The sequence below is a fragment of the Propithecus coquereli genome, unplaced genomic scaffold (genome assembly GCF_000956105.1).
Source record: "Propithecus coquereli isolate 6110/MARCELLA unplaced genomic scaffold, Pcoq_1.0 Scaffold119, whole genome shotgun sequence".
In the NCBI taxonomy this organism is placed as follows: Eukaryota; Metazoa; Chordata; class Mammalia; order Primates; family Indriidae; genus Propithecus; species Propithecus coquereli.
The window spans coordinates 4,911,306-4,931,389 of NW_012135969.1; the positions used below are offsets into that span (position 1 = coordinate 4,911,306).

General features: G+C 47.6%; 1 protein-coding gene across 4 annotated transcripts in view; it reads left to right on the plus strand.

Moving 5' to 3' along the window:
• The first annotated feature begins 6 nt into the window (after positions 1 to 6).
• The window catches only part of PIP4K2B (phosphatidylinositol-5-phosphate 4-kinase, type II, beta), a 28,070-nt gene continuing 7,992 nt past the window's right edge, over positions 7 to 20,084 (plus strand). For all 4 annotated transcript variants that reach the window (XR_001138247.1, XR_001138246.1, XR_001138248.1 and 1 more), the window contains exons 1-7: positions 7 to 266; positions 12,132 to 12,229; positions 14,169 to 14,265; positions 17,067 to 17,219; positions 18,140 to 18,286; positions 18,967 to 19,005; positions 19,548 to 19,661. Coding sequence is in view for 1 of the 4 variants with exons in the window: in XM_012662840.1 (XP_012518294.1) it covers positions 108 to 266; positions 12,132 to 12,229; positions 14,169 to 14,265; positions 17,067 to 17,219; positions 18,140 to 18,286; positions 18,967 to 19,005; positions 19,548 to 19,661 (807 nt within the window). In the remaining 3 variants the exon portion in view is untranslated. The remainder of the gene's footprint in view (positions 267 to 12,131; positions 12,230 to 14,168; positions 14,266 to 17,066; positions 17,220 to 18,139; positions 18,287 to 18,966; positions 19,006 to 19,547; positions 19,662 to 20,084) is intronic.

A 20,084-nucleotide genomic window follows, 5' to 3' on the forward strand; every position in this document is an offset into this window, starting at 1 on the left:
CGGTGAGGGAGCGGGGGTGGGGATCGGTCCGGGGGAGGCCTGGGGCCGCTGGCTTGTGCGCTGTCTCCGCCGCCCCCCCTTTCGCCGCCGCCGCCGCCGCCCCGGGCATGTCGTCCAACTGCACCAGCACCACGGCGGTGGCGGTGGCGCCGCTCAGCGCCAGCAAGACCAAGACCAAGAAGAAGCATTTCGTGTGCCAGAAAGTGAAGCTATTCCGGGCCAGCGAGCCGATCCTCAGCGTCCTGATGTGGGGGGTGAACCACACGGTAACCAGCTCCCTGCGCGCGTCCCTCCGAGCGTGGCCCAGAGCGCTCCCACGCCCCCCGCAGCCCCGTGCCCTCGCCCCGCGGGCCCTGCCGGTGACGCCTGCTACCCCTTGCCAAGCCACTTGCACGCCCACCCCACCCTTGCACGCCGTCCGGCCCGGTGTGCACTCCCCGCGCGCCACGCGAGGCCTGGTGTCTCCATGGTATGCTGTCGCCTGCTTCCCTTCCCTCCAGCCCCTCTGGCTTCCTGCGTCTGATGTGCTCGCTTCGGGCAGCCCCTGGAGCGCAGAGGGGAAGGCCTGGGTGCAGTGGAATCGCTTTCATCCCCTCTCCCTCTCTTCTCTCCTCACCCTGTTAGTTGCATGTGTATTCCCCCCTTGTTCCTTACAGCGGGCTGCCAGCTCACTGTCCAGGTGACATGGCAAGTGGCATTGGCCTGCTTGAATAGTCCTCTATTTCTTGTCGTTTAGTGTGTGTGGCTGTTCAAAGTTTCCCATCCTCCAGGCCTCCTTACTCCTGGTTCTGGAAATCCTCCCTGGGTTTCCTTTTTTTTCTTGAACAAGATGTATCAACTGGAGAAGCAAAGGCTTCCTTGAACCACAGACACTTTACCAGGATCTCCCTGGTTAGGGACAAGAGAGAATGTAGCCATCTGAGAGAAGGGGAGGCCTGATTGTAAGGAGGGACTAGTCATAGTAGAAATAATGTGTCTTCTGGTATTTTCCTGTGGTGTTCACATCAAAGAAGTTGACTTCTAATGTATGGCATGGTCCCCAAGTGTGTATTGTATGGTCCCCAAGTGTGTGATGACACATGGTGATTATTGTCCTAGATGAGAGAGTGGTCCCTTGGATTCTTGGGGTGCTTTGAGATTGTTAACAGTTTCTGCCAGGAAGTTGGAGTTGACACGGTGTTTGAGCTGGTTGACTCTGTTTATGTGCTGTTTGTTTAGGGTCTTTCTTCTTCCTCTTCCAACCACTTGCTTATTGCCTTCTGACTATTTCTTTGTGAGTCCCTATGCTAGGAAGGAACAGAGGAAATAAAAGAACCTGAAACACCAGTTTCACCAACTAAAAGTTTGGATTTAGGAAGATCAAGCTTGGGTTTCCTGTGGATTTCAATTCTTTAGGCTCCCTGACTTTTTTGAGTCCTTGAAATTGCCCACAAGTCCAGATTATGACAAAGAGGGCCAGTAAGACTTTGCTTTGCTTTGGTAGAGGAGCTGGAGGTGCCTTTAGGTGGAGATTGATGAACCATTCTCTGAGCTAAGGTTTCAGATCTTTACATCCAGTATAGAAAAGCACATGTGCTTGGTGAGGTCTTTGTTGGTTTCTTTGTCTTGGGCAGGTTACTATTTTCAATATCCTCACTGGAGTTAATGAGGGTCTGGCCAGGGTAGATAGAGAGTACCACTGGTGTAATGCCCAGACCTCTAGGAGCTGCTTCGGGCCAGCAGTCCAGCACAAGGTTGTTATTCCTGCCTCCTGCTGCCTCAGGGGCAACATTTCTAGGGAAACTGGGTCATTAAAATGTGAACCCCGTGTCCCTTTCTGGAAGTCACTTTTTGATTTTGTTCTGCATCCTGCTTATCACTAGAAAGCATCTTATCTGTGTAGAGAAGTGGTAGAGGCCGGTCAGGAATATTATAGTTAGCCAGAAGGAACCTTGTGTCCCTTATTTTACACATGGAGAAACGGAGGTCCCAGGTGGAGGGTTAGCTTGCCTGTGGTCACAGCAAGAGGTGTAGCTCATTGTCCAGCACTGTGGGGCTGTGTCAGCTAATGGTGGTGCCTGAGTGGCAAGTCTTGTTTTCTTTGCCCCTGTTCTTCTTCCTCTCTCTCAGCCAAGTCTCAGGATAGGTGGGAATTATAGTCTTCTTAGAAAACCTAGATGTTTACTCTGGGTTATGTGCCCATGCGTGCCAGGTCCTGGGAGTGTGTGTGGTGCTTGGGGTCCAGATAGGCAGTGAGTCTGTCCAGACGTAGGCATCTGATGGAAGCCTCTCAGTGGCAGAGGAGGTACCTGTGATTCCTACTCTCTTGGACAAAGTGGTCACCTTCTTTTTTCACTCACTTAAGATAAAAGTTTGTTTAGGGTGCTAGCTGGAAAGGCATTGACTTTAAGCAAGAGCCATGCCTCTGGGCATAATGAGCAGGCACCTCAAGGGAAAAGCACTTAGTGCCACTGCCCTGGACAGGCTGAACTTTGATGTCAGTTAGTCCCAAGTTTTTTTGCTTCATCCTGCCTTGCAGTAAGCTCTAGAACTTCAGTGTCCATCTGGGAAATGGAGATATCTGCCCAGAAGAAGAGTGTAACATCTTGTAATTTGCAGCAGTTCCTAACCTTTTTGGCACCAGGGACCGGTTTCATGGAAGACAGTTTTTCCATGGATGGGGGTAGGGGGTGAGGTGTCATGGTTGTGGGAAAGGTGGTGCAGAGCTCAGGCGGTGATAAGTGGCCCATTTCCTAACCGGCCACGGACTGGTACCGGGCACAGCCGGGCAGCGGGGGGAGGGGTTGGGGACCGTAAGTCTAGGGGATTAGGACCATATTGTTCTTGGTGGATTCCTGGCCTTTCTTGGAGGTTCCTTTCCTACAGAAGCCTGCTGTTGCCACTTTTTGCCATCTGAGGTTTCAGATATCACCCTTTCTGTGATTCTTTAGTTTCTCACCAATTCAGGCATGTTAGTCTATGGCTAATGGTGTATCATACATGAAGGATGGATATGTCTTTATCTACAGCAAAAGTCAGTTACCCCCTCATGAGGTGGTTGGTTTACTTCTAGGTGGAAAAAGAGAAAGAGAGGCCTTTGAACACAGTGTTGTCACAGGAGCTGCTCTCATGCACGAGAGATGCAGTCCGTGGATTTTGTAGAGGAAGAGTATGTAGGAAACAAAGAGAAAAATCAGAAGACTTTATACTGTTAAGGGGAGAACTAGTAAAAAGAGAAAACTAGTGTTTTAGTGTATGAAATGCATTTCAGAGGGTATGGAATTAGGGAAGAGATGGCTTCAGAAAGGAGCATGGAGACCAGGGGAGGCAGACCTGGCTTGATATTTTTTGGCCAATTTAGGAACCAGGTATGTGTGAACACTCATCATGGGGATCACAAGAATAGGAGCAGTTGATGGTCACTCTATATTTAACCATTTGAGATACTGCCAAGCTATTCTCCAAAGTGGCTGTACAATGGTTACATTTCTACCAGTAGTGTGTGAGGGTTCCAATTCCTCCACATCCTTGTCAACACTTGTTATTGTCTGTCTTTTTTATTATAGCCATTCTAATGGGTGTGAAATGGTATTTCATTTCGATTTTGATTTGCATTTCCCTGATGGCTAATGATGTTAAACATCTTTTTATGTGCTTATTGGCCGTTGTATGTTTTCTTTGGAGAATGACTACTAAATCCTTTGCTCACTTAACAAAATTTTTTTTGCCTATTTTTAAATTTAGTTGTTTTTTTATTATTGAGTTGTAAGAGTTCTTTTTATATTCTAGATACAAGTCCCTTATCAGATATATAATTTAAAAATATCCCATTCATTGGGTTGTCTTTTTCATTTTCTTTATGGTATCTTTTTTTTTTTTTTTTTTTTGACAGAGTCTCACTGTGTTGCCCAGGCTAGAGTGCCATGGTGTCATCCTCGCTCACAGCAACCTCAAACTCCTGGGCTCAAGAAATCCTCCTGCCTCAGCCTCACGAGTAGCTGGGACTACAGGCATGCGCCACCATGCCCGGCTAATTTTTTCTATATATTTTTAGTTGTCCAATTAATAAATTTTTTTCTTTTTTTAGTAGAGACGGGGTCTCGCTCTTGCTCAGGCTGGTCTCGAACTCCTGAGCTCAAACAATCCGCCCACCTCGGCCTCCCAGAGAGCTAGGATTATAGGCGTGAGCCACCGCGCCCGGCCTCTTTATGGTATCTTTTGAAGTTCAAGTTATTAATTTTAACAAAGTCCAATTTATCTATTTTTCTTTTGTTGCTTATGGTTTTGGTATCATATCTAAGAAGGCTTTGCCTAACCCAGGGTCATAAAGATTACTTTTATATTTTCTTCTAAGAGTTTTATGGTTTTAGCTCTTTTAAAATTTTCTTTTTTCTTTTTTCTTTTCTTTTCAGTGACAGAGTCTTGCTCTGTTGCCCAGGCTTGAGTGCAGTGGCATCATCATAGCTCACTGTAGCCTCAAATTCCTGGGCTCAAGTGATCCTCCTGCCTCAGCCTCCCGAGTAGCTGGGACTACAGGCATGTTTCACCATGCCCGGCTAATTTTTCTATTTTTTGTAGAGACCGGATCTTGCTCTTGATCAGGCTGGTCTCAAACTTCTAGCCTTAAGCAGTCCTCCCGCCTTGGCCTCCCAGAGTGCTAGGATTACAGGTGTCAGCCACCATGCCCAGCCTAAAAAAATTTTTATGGTCAGAACACTTAATATGAGATCTACCCTCCTAATGAATTTTGACGTGTACAATGCAATGTTGTTGACTATAGGTACAATGATACACAGCAGATCTGTAGAGCTTATTCATCTTGCTTAACTGAAACTTTATGCCTATTGATTATTAACTCCCTATTTCCCCTTCCCCAAACCTCTGGCAACCACCATTCCATTCTTTGTTTCTATGAATTTGACAGTTTTAGATACCTCATATAAGGGGAATCGTGCGGTATTTGTCATTCTGTCAGTGGTCTATCTCACTGAGCATAATGACCTCAAGGTTCATCCATGTTGTTGCATACTGCAGAATTTCCTTTATTTTTAAAAGATGGAATAGTATTCCATTGTATGTGTATGCCACATTTTCTTTATCCATCTGTTGATGGATTTAAGTTTTTTTCATGTCTTGGCTCTGTGCATAGTGCTGCAGTATATATAGTTTTAGCTTACATTTAGGTCTGTAATCCATTTTGAGTTCATTTTTGTGTATGGTGAGAGGGACAGATTCATTCTTAAGTCTGCTCAGTTCCTCTCCTACATTCCACCCCCATTCTGTCCACACTTTTTCTTTGTTTAATGCAGACCCCAGACCTCCTTTGCCTACCTTTTTTTCCTTGCCCTGTTGCTTTAAACATCTTTAGTAAATTCCTGCTCTAGGAGGCCTCTGGATGAATTTGTCCCTTAGCAGGTCTTCCCACCTCACAGAGAACAGTGGGACTCAGACAGCAGCAGAAGAAAAACCAAGATGTGAAAAGGAGGAATAAACACAGGAGTAGATTTGTTGGCTCTTGTGGCCCTCTCTTCTTTGTCTTCTCCTCTTTGGAGTTTCATGTCTTGCTTGGACCTCCTTGGTCCTGGGAGTGTGTTTCCAGCACATCATGTTTTCTGATGGTGGCAGGTAACGATTGCTGGTGGTGGTCAACCCATGGCTGAGCCATTGGCAGAGCCCCAGACAGGTCTGGAAACCTGCATGCCTGGCCCAGGCCTCCTGGGTGAAAATTCCTAGGAAGGTCACACAGGGAAGTGGAGGCTTCTGGACACAGAAGTTCACCAGACTAGAACTACCTACTGCATTTTCGTCTCCAGTCAGATCTTATAGAGTGAGCTCTCTGCTCCGAAGTTGTTTCTTACTCAACTTGTTTAACCTCCTCGTTATTTATGCTGATGGCTCATGGAGTTAATCATGTGGATAATCCAGAACCCACTTACATGACATGAAATACAACAGATTTACCTTCTTCGAGAGTATGTTTGGAGGTTCTAACAGGGAAGCGTAGCTGCTCATGTACCCTTGACTGAAGAATGGTCCTTCTCTGTCAAGGAAGGTCATCCTCTTCCACTGAGCATACAGCTTTGGGAGGGACATACATGGAGTGGCGAGGGAGGAAGGGGACACCTGCCTGGTCAGCCAAATCGGCCAGATCAACCCTGACCATCAGTGGGTGACAGATGTTGCAGCTAGATTGCCCTCACATCCAGATTTACCTTCCTCATGTGTTGTGTTTAGCCTGGTATTTGAATGAGTTTGCATTCCACAAGTGTAATCCTGCTGAAGGTGAACGAGATCGGCCACATCTTCCTAAAACATTGCTTTAGTCACAACTTTTTGTGCTTCAAAATTTTAGTCGCTCCCTTTTGTTTACCAGATAAAGTTATTCTTCTCTCCCTGGCATTTAAGACTCTCTACAGTCTGGTCATAGCCTCAGTAGCTAACCTTAACCTTCTATCCCATCCTCCAGGCATGAACCTTAGGCATGGTCATACCAGCCTTGCTGTTTTTTTTCTCTTTTTATCCTAGTGTTAGTCCCCGTCTCCCTCTTTTTTCTGTCCATCCCTCCTCCTTCCGATGTTTGTTGAACAACTACTGTGTGCCAGTCATTGTGCTAAGGACATAAAAATGGGTGAGATACAGTAGCTCTGCTTTCTGGGGACTCACAGCCTAGTGGAGTAATCAGACACGTAAACAAGTAATTACCCAAGTCAATGTGATATTGGGACATAAAGATGCACAAAGAAATGAGTAGTTAATTCAACCTGAGGGAGACTCACACAAGAAGTGTCATTTAGCCAGCTCTTGGATGATTCTCTTAGCTTTGCCCGTTCTCTTCTTACTGTCTTATCACCTGAAATGTTGTAATGGCCTTATGAATGGTCTTGCTTCCAATCCTTACTTGATTTTTATCCCAGAATTACTTTTCTGTATCACCCATCTCGTTGTGTGAGTTCCCAGACTTAAACCTGAGAGGGCTTCCCCTTGTCTGCATAGTTAAGTCCAATTTATTACACAATGGGCAAACTTAAGTTCAAACCCGGGCTCTGCCCCTTATTAATAGTATGCTTTGGAGCAATAATTTTTTTGCTGAACTTCATTTTCATTTCCTATAAAATGAGCATAATGCTTTCCTTGCAGGGTTATTAGTACAGAAGCAAGGAATGGAAAACACTACCTTAGGCAAGATAGGTATGCGTAGGAAGGACTGCACAGCCCAAGTTTTGGCATCAGACAGACCTGGGATCAAATGCTATCTCTGCGTGTACTGTCTCAGTGATTTTCAGTAAGGTTTCAGCTTCTCTGAACCTCTTTTACAAAGTCAGATTAGTAATACTTTAAGCGACTATTTTTTTTTTCTATTTTTAGTTGTTTGGCTAATTTCTTTCTATTTATAGTAGAGATGGGGTCTCGCTCTTGCTCAGGCTGGTCTCGAACTCCTGAGCTCAAGTGATCCTCTTGCCTCGGCCTCCCAGAGTCCTAGGATTACAGGCGTGAGCCACTGCACCTGGCCTTAAGCGACTATTAACTATTAGAAATAATAGTAGAGAACAGAATATATGTTATGGCCAGGCGTGGTGGCTCACGCCTGTAATCCTAGCACTCTTGGAGGCCGAGGCAGGAGGATCGCTTGAGCACAGGAGTTGAAGACCAGCCTGAGCAAGAGCAAGACCCCATTTCTACTAAAAATAGAAAAATTAGCCAGGTGTCATGGCATGCACCTATAGTCCCAGCTACTCGGGAGGCTGAGGCAGGAGGATCACTTGAGCCCAGGAGTTTGAGATTGCAGTGAGCTATGATCACGCCACTGTGCTCTACCCAGGGCAACTGAGCAAGACTCTGTCTCAAAAAAAAAAATATTGAGAATATATGTTGTATACGTGTGATGTATAGTATAATATGTAATGATATAAAGCACCGACCACTTGTAGGTATTCACTAAATGGAAGCAGCCGTTATTTATTGATATTGTACTAGACTGTTCACCTATCTTTCCTGAATTCTCTCTCCCCACTCATTATCTTTGTCCTGCGCTGCTGCCCTCTATCCCACCCCCACCCCTGCACACACACTCACCATTCCTGCAGTGGGCAGTATACTTTCACAGCTCTGAGGCTTAGTTCCGACTGTTCGCATGGACTGGGATTCCTTTCCTCTCATGTTTTGGAGAACTACTGTCCTAGGCCTGTATTTCTCTGTAGCTTCCTCTAGCAACCAACCCTATTCCCAGGCAGAATCAATCATCTCTTAATCCGTTTTTCCATCTCCCTTTATACATAACTTAGTTACAGCACTCATCACATTATGTTCGTTATTCATTGTCTGTCTTCCTAGCTGTACAAAGACGTCTTTTTTTTTTTTTTATCCCCAGCTTTTGGCACAGTATTAGCATATAGTAAGGCCCTTCATGTATTGAGTAGAAGTAAATTGAATAGAAGTTTGGCAGAGTCTGAACCAGAGCAGGAAAGGCCTTTTTTTTTTTTAAAAACACTTTTTTTTTTTTTTTTTTGAGACAGAATCTCGCTCTGTTGCCCGGGCTAGAGTGCCGTGGCGTCATCCTAGCTCACATCAACCTCAAACTCCTCGGCTCAAGCAATCCTCCTGCCTCAGCCTCCCGAGTAGCTGGGACTACAGGCATGCGCCACCATGCCCGGCTAATTTTTTCTATATTTTTAGTTGTCCAAATAATTTCTTTCTATTTTTAGTAGAGCTGGGGTCTTGCTCTTGCTCAGGCTGGTCTCAAACTCCTGACCTCGAGCGATCCTCCTGCCTCGGCCTCCCAGAGTGCTAGGATTACAGGCATGAGCCACCGCACCTGGCCAGGAAAGGCCTTGAACGTCAGGCTAAGCAGCTAAAACTTTACCCTGAGGTTGATGAGGAACCATGGAAGATTCGTAAGCAGGAGTGTAACATGATCTTATTTTAGGTTCTTCTAGTGTCAAGTGCTCTTGGCAATACCAGGAACGATATTAGGTGCCTGTTTCTAGTCTGTGTGAGGACTGGGAGTCTGCCCCTCTGACCATACCAGTCTCATCCTCTTCTGAACCTCTGCCATTCTTGATGTCTCTATCCCTGGATTCTCCCTTCATTGTGTACTGCTTTGACTTCAGGTTTCACTGTGTCATGGGTTGTCTCAGCTCCATGAAAAGATTATAAGCCTCCTATTTCTTTCTTGTGTACAACACTTTCCCCCCTTGCATCCCTCTCGTCCCACACACACCCCTCACACAGAATGAAGCAGATATTTCAGGCAGTACTGTTCAATTGAAATGGAATAGAACTCTCTGGGATATAAAATTTAGCACAATTAAAAAAAATAGTATAGCTAATCCCTAGAGTGAATCATCTACATATGGTCTAGTGGAAGTGAGGGGTGAGTCTATCTAGTTAAGATATATGAATTGTTCACCAATATATTATCTGAGTTAAAAATGTCCTGCTGTTGGGTTGTATAATCAAGAATAGAGGTGAGGCCAGGCGTGGTGGCCTGTAATCCTAGCACTCTGGGAGGCTGAGGTGGGAGGATCACTTGAGCTCAGAAGTTTGAGACCAGCCTGAACAAGTGCGAGACCCGTCTCTACTAAAGATAAAAAAATTAACCGGTGTGGTAGTGTGCACCTATAGTCCCAGCTACTCAGGAGGCTGAGGCAGGAGGATCGCTTGAGCCCAGGAGTTTGAGTTTGCAGTGAGCTATGATGATGCCACTGCACTCTAGCCTAGGTGACAGAGCAAGACTCTGTCTCCAAAAAAAAAAAGAATACGGATGAAGTGAGAACTAAAAATTTACTAGTTTAAACCATTTAAACTGTGCTGCACTAAGAGTTACACAAAGAATTAGTGAATAGAACATTCCCAAATAGTTCTTGTTAGAATAATTCATCCTGGCTAAGGGGCAACTGATCCCTCTCAAGCAAGTGTTTTAGTCTTTTCTAGTTCTTCTAATATCAAGCCAGCTTTGGCAGAGAATTTGGATCTTGGACTAACTCAGAATTGATTTGTAGCAATACTATAAAGTCTTGGTATAAAACCATCCGATTTGAGCCAGTGGTATGTTCTTTCTAGCATGGAGGTAGGAGCTAGAAAAGGCAGAATTGCATAAGAGCCCTGGACTCTTTGTCTCTATTTCTGCTTTAACTGTCCGAGCCAGGCTTGATATGCCAGGAAAAAGGAAATGGGACAGCCACCATGAATTGTTTCTGTTGGCAGAAAAACAAGGAAGTGGAATGGTTTCCTCTGTAGGCACAGATTTGAAAATCAAGTTCTCTTGTGAGCAACCCCCTGGAATGGGAACCGACATGGCTCTTTTTTGGTGTTTTTTTTTTGTTGTTGTTTGGGCTTTTGGGAGGGTTTTGGCCTATGAAGGGCATCACAGACTTGGATGCTGGGAATTTAAAAATCAACTCTATTGAGGAATAATTTACATAACAATAAAATGCACACATTTTAAGTGTACAGTTTGATGAGTTTCAACAAATGTGTATACCCATGTAACCATCACTGCAAACAAAATATAGAACATTTCTATCGCCCTAGAATCATACTTCCCATATTCCTTCACACTCAGTCCCCCCGCCCCCCGCCAACCTACCCATGCAACTTGTCTGATTTCTCTCACTATAGATTCCTGTTCTAGAATTTCACAGGATACACTGTGGAATTACACAGGATATACTCTTATGTCTCAGCCAGTTGGTTTTTGCCAGCAGTTTATTATCTTCTCCTCTGCCAACTTATAATACTACCCCCCTCCCCTCTTCACGTACATGCACTCCTACACTTTCCTTAATTTCCCCATGAGTAAATTAGATTTTTTACCAACAGTGGGAAGGTATGGTTCCCCAGTCCATTTATTGCACTAATTTGAACTTCCATCCTCTGACATTTCTAAATAAAAAAGGTTTGGAGCATAAAAGGGGCAGCAAATTAAATGCCATTTCCCCTATTTATGCTCCCGGTCGAGTCTTAATGACTCTGGGTTATTCCCTCACTGCCACCTGGGGCCTCATTGAGATAATAGGATTTGCAAGGAAAGTGTCTGGGAGACACAAGGCCATGCACCCTCCCCCCCAATCCATTAAGTCAGGACTAGGGTTTCTTCTGTAAATCCTGAATGCATTAGTGGCAACTGGGTTGAGGGTCAAATGTCAAATACTCTGCTATGCTAGGAGAGGACATCTGTGGCTAATTAGACCACTAATTGGCTAAACTGAGGGTGGGGAAGGGCAGAATCTGCCCTCTCAGCCCTGTGCCAGTGGGAAACCAGCTCCCTGTCCAGGATCCAGCTCCCTGAAGGGGGCGAAAGACAATGAGAAGGTTTGTTTGTAGCAGGGACAGAGCCCCCTGCCACATCTCCCCCAGCTCAGCATAAGGCAGGCCATGGCATCGGGAACTGGCCCAGCTTTCATCAGGAAGGTCAGAGTGGACCAATGGCCAGATTTCTACCTCTTTTGGCTTACTTTAAATTTAATCCTTTAGGGATATGAGTTACACACCCACACAAACCCATCCAGCTTTTTTTCTGCCTTGAGCTAATTTCTTGAGTGATCCACAATACGTATGAAGAGGTTCAAAAGCCTTAATTATTGCTTTGTTTTGTTTTACTTTTAATTATTAATAATACCCACTTAGGTTGGGGGACATTTATTATTGCATTTGACGAATATATATTGAATACCTGCCATGCGCAAGTCATAGTTTAAACCATTTAAACTGTTCCAAGGGTTCCAAGAACGATGGAACCCTCAAAGATTAGTTAGATGATCTTTGTTTAGAAAGATAAGTAGTATGGTATTACCTAGTTTAAGTCCAGCAGGAGCATGAAGTTTATAAGCATTAACTCCAATATGAACGAGGCTGTGAGATGGGCAGAAGATAGACACAGACGATGCTTCAGGAATCCCAAGACGGGAAAGCGTATTTATGGTCTAGAGAATTTTGGAAAGCTCAAGGTGCCTTTTGAGCTGGACCTTATTGGATGGGGAGAATTTAAGTGGGTAGAGATGAAGCTGGGAACTTATTTGGAGAGAAGAGCAGAGATAAAGAGGGAATCTATGGACATGTTTTTAGAAAGATGGTGACATCCGCATTGTAGCATATTGTCTCTCTGAGGCACGTGGCCTCCTGGCTGAGAACCTCACTTTCTCCTTGCTTTGCAGATCAATGAGCTGAGCAATGTCCCAGTCCCTGTCATGCTAATGCCAGATGACTTCAAAGCCTACAGCAAGATCAAGGTGGACAATCATCTCTTTAATAAGTAAGTTGTCTACAATGGCGATGGCGGGAAGCAGGGGCCAAGCCAGCACCTGGTAGGGTGTGACAGCAACATTTGGATCACACAGCTGACAAACTGGCTGAAAAAATGCATTCATTATGTGCCTCTCCCCTCACATTGTCTTGTCACCTCACCCCTTTATCAGCCTACCTCCAGTGTCCCCTGGGGCGTGTGGCTGGGCCCAGGGTGATGCACCTAGGGCCAGCTCAGGTAGAAGTGAGCTGCTCAGGAGCTGAGCTGTCTAGCGTGAGGCTGCAGCAGCGGCCCTATCTTGATCTTAGTCTGAGGTGGGAAGCTGCTGGGCGTGTTTCTGGCCTGGGATGCAGCCAAGCTCATTTCTCTAATTCTGGTCTATAAACAAGTGGCTGAGCATGGTGCTCGAGGGCACTACCCAAATAACTCTTCCCATTTTTGTTTGTTGTGGCTTCTTGGATTAGCACCAATGTCAGAAGGTCGCCTCAGACGTTGTTGGAGACATGCCAGCAGCCATCTCACCTGGCACAGCGTGGGGCCTGCTCTAAGCCCTTTGGAGGCCTTGTTTGTTCATCCCACTGCAGGTCACCCCAGGAACAATTTGCTGCTCACACTCTCCTCTTTTCTGCATGTGAATCCTGGTTCCATCCTCCACTGTCCCACTGTCCCCACCACCTCTGCAGCTGGTTTCTGTCACCCCCCCATTCCCAGACTGTTAGCCCAGAGGAGAAGATTGATTGGAGAATGTTCTTTAGGGGCCTCCCTCTGCGGTAGTAAGTAAGATCTTGTTCTAGAAGCCGTCTGTCTCTATAACTGCTACCTGCTAAGTGGCCACGTAAGGAAGGAGAGGCAGCCCTCAACTCAGAGGTGGGAAAGGAGGTTGTTCTGTCCCAGGGGTCAGGGCTCCCGCAGTGGGCATTACACCATTACCCAGTTCAGGGTCTGTGGCCGCTGGTGAAGTTCTACCACCTTGACATCTTGGCAAAGCGGAGCACACCCAGTGTCTCATTTCCTTTTGTCTTTATTCCTTTTGTCCTTTCAGCAACTGTTTGTGTGCTGTTCATTAGACTATAGTGCTATTTACTAGCAGATGGGGTAAATGAGGTAGACTAGGCTCCTTCCTTCATGAGAAGCCATTTCTTTTTACTTCCTTGAAGTCTGTCGTCCCGGAGTAGTCAGAGGGATGTATTTCCGAAAGGGAGTCCCTAAGCAGGGTGGCCATTGTAGAGATGGGGGACTGGTAGGAGCCATCATTTCCAGGTGATTCTCTCTCTTTCTGGGAGTCTGTCGATTGGCTAAGGAGTGGGGACAGTGGAAATTGCTGCCAGCAGCCAGCAAACAAGGCTCTGGGATCCCAGTCAATTGACTGAGGGCCTCTTCAATCTAAGGCACCTTCTTGCTACATCCCAGTGGAAGCCCAGAGCAGGACTTCCTGTATGTAACCATCTTCATGATGTTTCGATAGGAAGGTCCCCAGAGGAAAGGAGCCATTCGATGAGACAGGTCTTTCCCTATAGCAATCAGACTGATATTGACCTCACAGCAGACGTTCACATGCAGCCGCCCACCCATAGCAAGTACAGTGCTTGCGAGGTGGCGCCGACACTCATTCTCACTGCCCAGTGGGTGAGAGTTTTCTCCATTAAGTTTTATTGAAGGAAAACGCACAAACAAAAACCACAAATCATAAGTATACAGCTGCACTGATGTTTACAAAGTGAACACAAAGTTTCTAAACTTTTACATGCTCAGAATCACCTGGAATGTTTGTTAAAAATGCAGATTTCCAAACTCACTTCCAGAATTCCTGGAGCCCACAGACCTACATTTTAAGCCTGGCAGACTGTCAGATCCAGGTGATCTGCGGACCACACTCTGAGGTGTTGCGAAGTCAGAATTGAGGTGAGCAAGGGGCAGTTCACGAAGACATGTCTCTGCTTTTCCCTAGGGAGAACCTCCCCAGCCGCTTTAAGTTTAAGGAGTACTGCCCCATGGTGTTCCGAAATCTTCGGGAGAGGTTTGGGATTGATGATCAGGATTACCAGGTACGGGGTGTCATGGCAAAATCAGAGGGTTAGGGAGTGGAGTGGGGTCAGGAAGCCACAGGACAAGCAGAGGACAAAAAGTGTCTGCAGTTCTCGTGCTATGTCTCCCTGTCATGCCCCAGCCCAGGCAGTCTCGGCCTGGCACAGGCCCGTGGAGGGCGAGTGCTTTGGAAGCGCTTCTGAGGATGCCTCTCGGCTCGGGCCCTCGCGCTGGGAGGGAGCGCTGCGGGAGGGAGAGGGCTCTGAGGAAGCTGCTTCACTTTAGTTTGGCATTCCCAGTCTAGGCAGAAGAACCCTTCTCCTTCATAGTTTGAATTAAAAGAGAGTTGTTGCCAGCGAGAGATGAGGCCTCTTAAAGCAGATAAGACAGATTAGAAAAGGAAGACTTCAAGGGTAGTGTAACCTCTTGCCAGGTATGAGTGTCACCTCCTAAACTTGTCCCCTCTCCTGGTGGTGGGAGGGAGGGTAGGCATGTCAGGGCAGCTGCCCCCTTCAGGGGTTGATAATGTCACAGAGGCCACAGGCCTGTTAGGAGGATTCAATCCCAATATCAGAGACATTTTATCTGACTATAGTCCGTGGTTTCTGTCGCTTCACCACCTTGCACCTCTCCTGGGGCCTTCTTCCCCTGGCAGACAGCCTGGTAGTAAAGAAGGGAGAATTTTATAGCAGTAAGAAATGTAGCTTTCAGTTGTCTGTGGGGAAAAAAGGAGTAGATAGATAGCACAGTGACATCTAAAATGGTGCCCAAATCTTTTCAAACACTATAGTCCCTCCACCCCACCCCAGTAAGTCCTTCACAGAGTACTTCACAGAAGCAGAACGGGCCTCGGGTAAGAGTCTCCCTCCCCTCTCTCCTGCACTGGAAGGCCTGCATGCGCAGACAAGTGTCCCGAGGGCAAGGGGATGTGAGAGGAAGAGGGGAGATGCCAGGGGCTTGAACGCCTAGGAGTGTCCACGTCTAAGAGGTACTGGGAGGTTCCTCCAGCCCCCTCTGTGAGGACTGAACCCTGAACCAATTCATGACCTGATTGGAGCTTGAAGTTTCCTGAAAACTTCTTACCACTGTTGCACCCCCAAGTTGCTCGTTTTCCCTTTACTGTGGTTCCTTCCCCTCCCCTCGGCTGTCTGACCACATCTTCTTAGTGTCTGCATTTTGCCCTGATAGCCTTGCCGGCACACGCCTGTGCTCAAGACTGAAATGAGGGCAGGGAGGATGGGGTTCAAGGAGGGGCTCTGTGCTTTTAGACAACCAGTGACCTAGAGAGTCAGAGGACGCTGCCTGGACATGAGACAGGGACAGAGCTAGACCTCCCAACTGGGCTTGGAGCCCGTGAGTCTTAACTGGTAGAAGGGCCAGGCTCTCTGTCACGTAGCCTATTCAATATTTCTGGATTGAGGGACACCCTCTTTTGGGGGGTGCTACTTAAAGTTAGAACCTTTCCCAAGGAACTCCCAGAGCTCCTCACTGCTTCAGACTTCAGTTTCTGCCATGAAGGTGGTGCTCCCTCCTCTGCCTGGGTTTCATGAGGAGGCATTAGGTGAGGGGTAAGAACAGGATCCTCATTAGGAGATGAGGAAAGGGCTGGGAGAGGAGGCTTTTCTGCAAACAGATCCCCATGTGTGTTTTCTTGGGAACAGGGACATATGGGATCTCCCCTCAGCCTTGCCTCCCAAAGGTCTTCTGGGGTCTGCTTGGTGAACACATCCCTTTGGTTGACTCACACCTTCCCCCACCCTACCTCTTGAGGTTTCTCCTGCTCTCTGATCCTGTTGGAAGTGGGGCCTTGAAGAGACACAGGGATAGAGCCAGGAAAGCTCCCCAGAACCGCCTCCCAGCCCTACACAGCCATGCAGGAGGCTGTGGTGAGGGGACAGGGGTCAGGCAGAGAGATGAGGACCAACTTCCTGCTTTGGGAAGGGTTGTTGGTTTTTTTTTTTTTTTTGAGACAAAGTCTCACTCTGTTGCCTGGGCTAGAGTGCTGTGGCATCAGCCTAGCTCACAGCAACCTCAAACTCCTGGGCTCAAGCGATCCTCCTGTCTCAGCCTCCAGAGTAGCTGAGACTACAGTCATGCGCCACCATGCCCGGCTTATTTTTTCTATATATTTTTATTTGCCCAGCTAATTTCTTTCTATTGTTTTAGTAGAGACGGGGTCTCGCTCTTGCTCAGGCTGGTCTCGAACTCCTGAGCTCAAACGATCCACCCGCCTCGGCCTCCCAGGGTGCTAGGATTACAGGTGTGAGCCACTGTGCCTGGCCTTGGGAAGGGTTTTCCAGCATCAGGGTAAATACAGGGAAAAGAGACGACTGTTCCATTGCTTCTTTATGCTAGACCTCTTAAATACAGTATTTCCTAAGCTTCGTCTTTGTCACACCAAGAGACCGAATGAAAATCAGCCTGATCTGCCTCCTCGTTTTCCAGATAAGGAGACTCAGGGTAGAGAATTTAAATGGCTCACCCAAGGTCATTGCATCTGAGGGTCAGGATTAGAACCAAACCGCCTACTATCTGAGGCAGAGTTTTAGTGTGTAGGATAGCTCTCTGGGATTAGAATGAAAGGAAACTCTGGGATTAAGAGCAGGTGGCAAGAGAAGGACTCTGGTCACTCCAGAGGAAGATTTTAGAGGGGGATGTGAACACCCTGTGAGAAAGGGGTGGGTAAGGTCCCATCTGGGAGTCCCTCAGTCTCAGTGATGTTGGCTTTTGAGCAATCCAGCCCATAAGAGAAGACTCAGAGTGAAAGTCAGAATCCTGGTTCCCCTGCCAAGCCCAGCCTGCTTTTGTCTCGGTCCATCAGAATTCAGTGACGCGCAGCGCCCCCATCAACAGTGACAGCCAGGGCCGGTGTGGCACACGTTTCCTCACCACCTACGACCGGCGCTTTGTCATCAAGACGGTGTCCAGTGAGGATGTGGCTGAGATGCACAACATCTTAAAGAAATACCACCAGGTATGGTGAGTCCCAAGCCTGGGCTGTGGAGGATGGGTGGGAAGAGGGAGCAGAGAGCCCCGGTGGCCAGTGGAGCTTCTCCGGGAGGGGTTGGTCCTTTCTGGTAATGGCAGATGCTTCCCAGTAACCAAGCAGTGGGCCCTCTCCTGCGACGGTGTTTCTATGTGGTGAAATGCCTCCTTTAAAAAAGAAAAAAGGAGACACGAAGGCACATTGCTGACTCAGTCCCACTTGGAAAGTTTTCCCACTCTGGCATCTGCTGCATTGCTTCTGAAAGAGGTCCTGTCAGCTTGGTGGGGTTGTTTCCTTTCCCGTTCCATCTCTCCACTCATCTGGACCCTGTCCACGAGGAAAGTAGGGCGTGCCGTGGCACTGTCTGAGTGCTTATTCTCAGCCTGCTTGAGTCTTCATTTCTGGGGCACCTAAGAAGTGGTGAAGGGAACTTCTGGTCTTTTGAGAGTGAGAGGAGAAACCCTGGGGCGTGTCATGGGTGAGGGCTGTGGGTGTGGAGCCTTTCTGTTCTCCCAGACAGCTGGATCCAGCCCCGCCTCTGCACCCCTGCCCTTGGCTTTCCCATATCAGGCCGGCAGCGGGGGTGCAAGGCATGGGTCAGTGATTTTCCTGCAGTAGAATCCTATTTTGCGCAAAATCTTCGGTCGAAGGGATTCCAATAATATGAACCCAGAGGGACTCTGCACTGCCTGCTCAGCTCACTGCTCACTCTGCCGTGTGAACAGGGCGCGGGGGTGGCTGCTGCTTGTCGTAAATGTGAGAAACCCCTATTGCTCACAGAACCCAATTGGAAAACCACTAGTCTAGAAGTTAGAACCCAGGGAGCATATTAGCCTGGGGACAGCCCCATCCATCCAGGGCACCTTCGTGCTGCTTATCCTTCCTTCTTCTCCTCCTTTCTGTTCTAGTTTATAGTGGAGTGTCATGGCAACACCCTTTTGCCACAGTTCCTGGGCATGTACCGCCTGACTGTGGACGGTGTGGAAACCTACATGGTAGTTACCAGGAATGTGTTCAGCCATCGGCTCAACGTACATCGCAAGTATGACCTCAAGGTAAAGTGCTCTGTGTCTGCCGGTGCTGGGTTAGAAGGGCCACTACTCCACCTTCCATTAATTGGGAAAGCCAGAGCATATGTGTTGGCATGGACAGGTAACTCTAGAGTGGATAGGCCCAATTCTTGTGGACCAAAGGCCGTTTGAAGTCCAGGTGACAGTGACAAGAGGTTATTTAAGTCCTAATGGTACCATATTTATGCAACAATTAATGCTCTTCAACTCCTCTCTGTGGGATGGGCAGCAGGATGGGGGCAGGTGGTGCTGACACACACACCCTGGCATCTGGCCAGGCCCCCATGGACTGACAGCACAAGTGCATTTCTAGACACCAAGAAGGACACACTTGTGGCTGTGAACCAGAATGAATTGATGACTTGTGTAACCACTGCTTAATATCTGTCTCCCTGTTAGAAGGAAAGGGCCCCAAGGGCAGGGACTGAGTCTCTCCAGTGCAGTCCTGTGTGCCGAGCACCCAATGTGTTCTTGTACGTAGTCAGAGTCTCCAAGTAGGCTGTGACACAGAGTAAGTGAACAAGTTACTGCCTCCTGGCCCCTCTAGGATTCTAACCAGCCCTCTTGAGTTCACCTGCCGACTGTCCCCAAAGACTGGTGCGTGTTTGCTTGCTGAACGGGCTTTGCCCCAGCTGGACTTCTCCTGATGGCTCTTATCCTTTCAGGGTTCTACTGTTGCCAGAGAAGCAAGTGACAAGGAGAAGGTATGCTGGTGCAGAGCAAGTGTGGAAGGGTCACTCGGAATCAGAAACAACTCCTGTCGACCATCCTGTCACTCCCCCTCTGCAGCCCCTAGTCCGGCTCCCAGATGTGCAGTGTATCAGCGTGAAATGCTCTGTGTCGCTACACACTTGCCTGTCCTTATCCTAGGCCTAGGCCCTGGTCTCTAGCCTTTTACCTCTGGCCTCACTAGGTTCTTCATAGTCCTGCTGGGATGGGAGATAATTTCCATGTCATAGCCCAGCCTCAATCAGTTTGTGGCTGCCTGAGCCCTGGGGTAGTTCAGGCTCAGTAGGAAGGAATCCTTTGGGTAGTACTTATCGTCTGATAAATGTCACGTATTTGCCATCCCTGCCTGCTCTGAGCCTGGGACTACAGGCTCCTGCACTGTTGATTTAGCAGGTTGAGTGTCTGTGCGCTGAGGACCCTTCCCCCTTCTGTGCCATTGCTCTCAGCAGAACAGTTCATTCTCCCTGGTGCGAATGAATCGGGCCTATCCAGCCTAACACTGCTATTGCTCTCCCAGGCCAAGGACTTGCCAACATTCAAAGACAACGACTTCCTCAATGAAGGGCAGAAACTGCATGTGGGAGAGGAGAGTAAAAAGAACTTCCTGGAGAAACTGAAGCGGGACGTTGAGGTACTTACTAACCCTCATTTTCACCTTGGTTGGGTAGGGCCCCTCCTATACCTAGAGTGGGAGCCCCTTTAACTTTAATAAAAATTGAATTCACTGCTCGCCAGGAGTACAGACAAAAGGAAGGGTGGCGATTGGAGCAGTGTGGGCACTTATTTGCACCTAAAGCTAGTGCAAATGAACATTCCATTTGAGGGGGCACAGTGTGTGCAGCAGAACCTTTGTTTTTTTTGTTTGTTTGTTTTTGAGACAGAGTCTCACTTTGTTACCCGGGCTAGAGTGAATGCTGTGGCGTCAGCCTAGCTCACAGCAACCTCAAACTGCTGGGCTTAAGTGATCCTCCTGCCTCAGCCTCCCGAGTAGCTGGGACTACAGGCATGTGCCACCATGCCCGGCTAATTTTTTGTTTCTATTTTCAGTTGACTG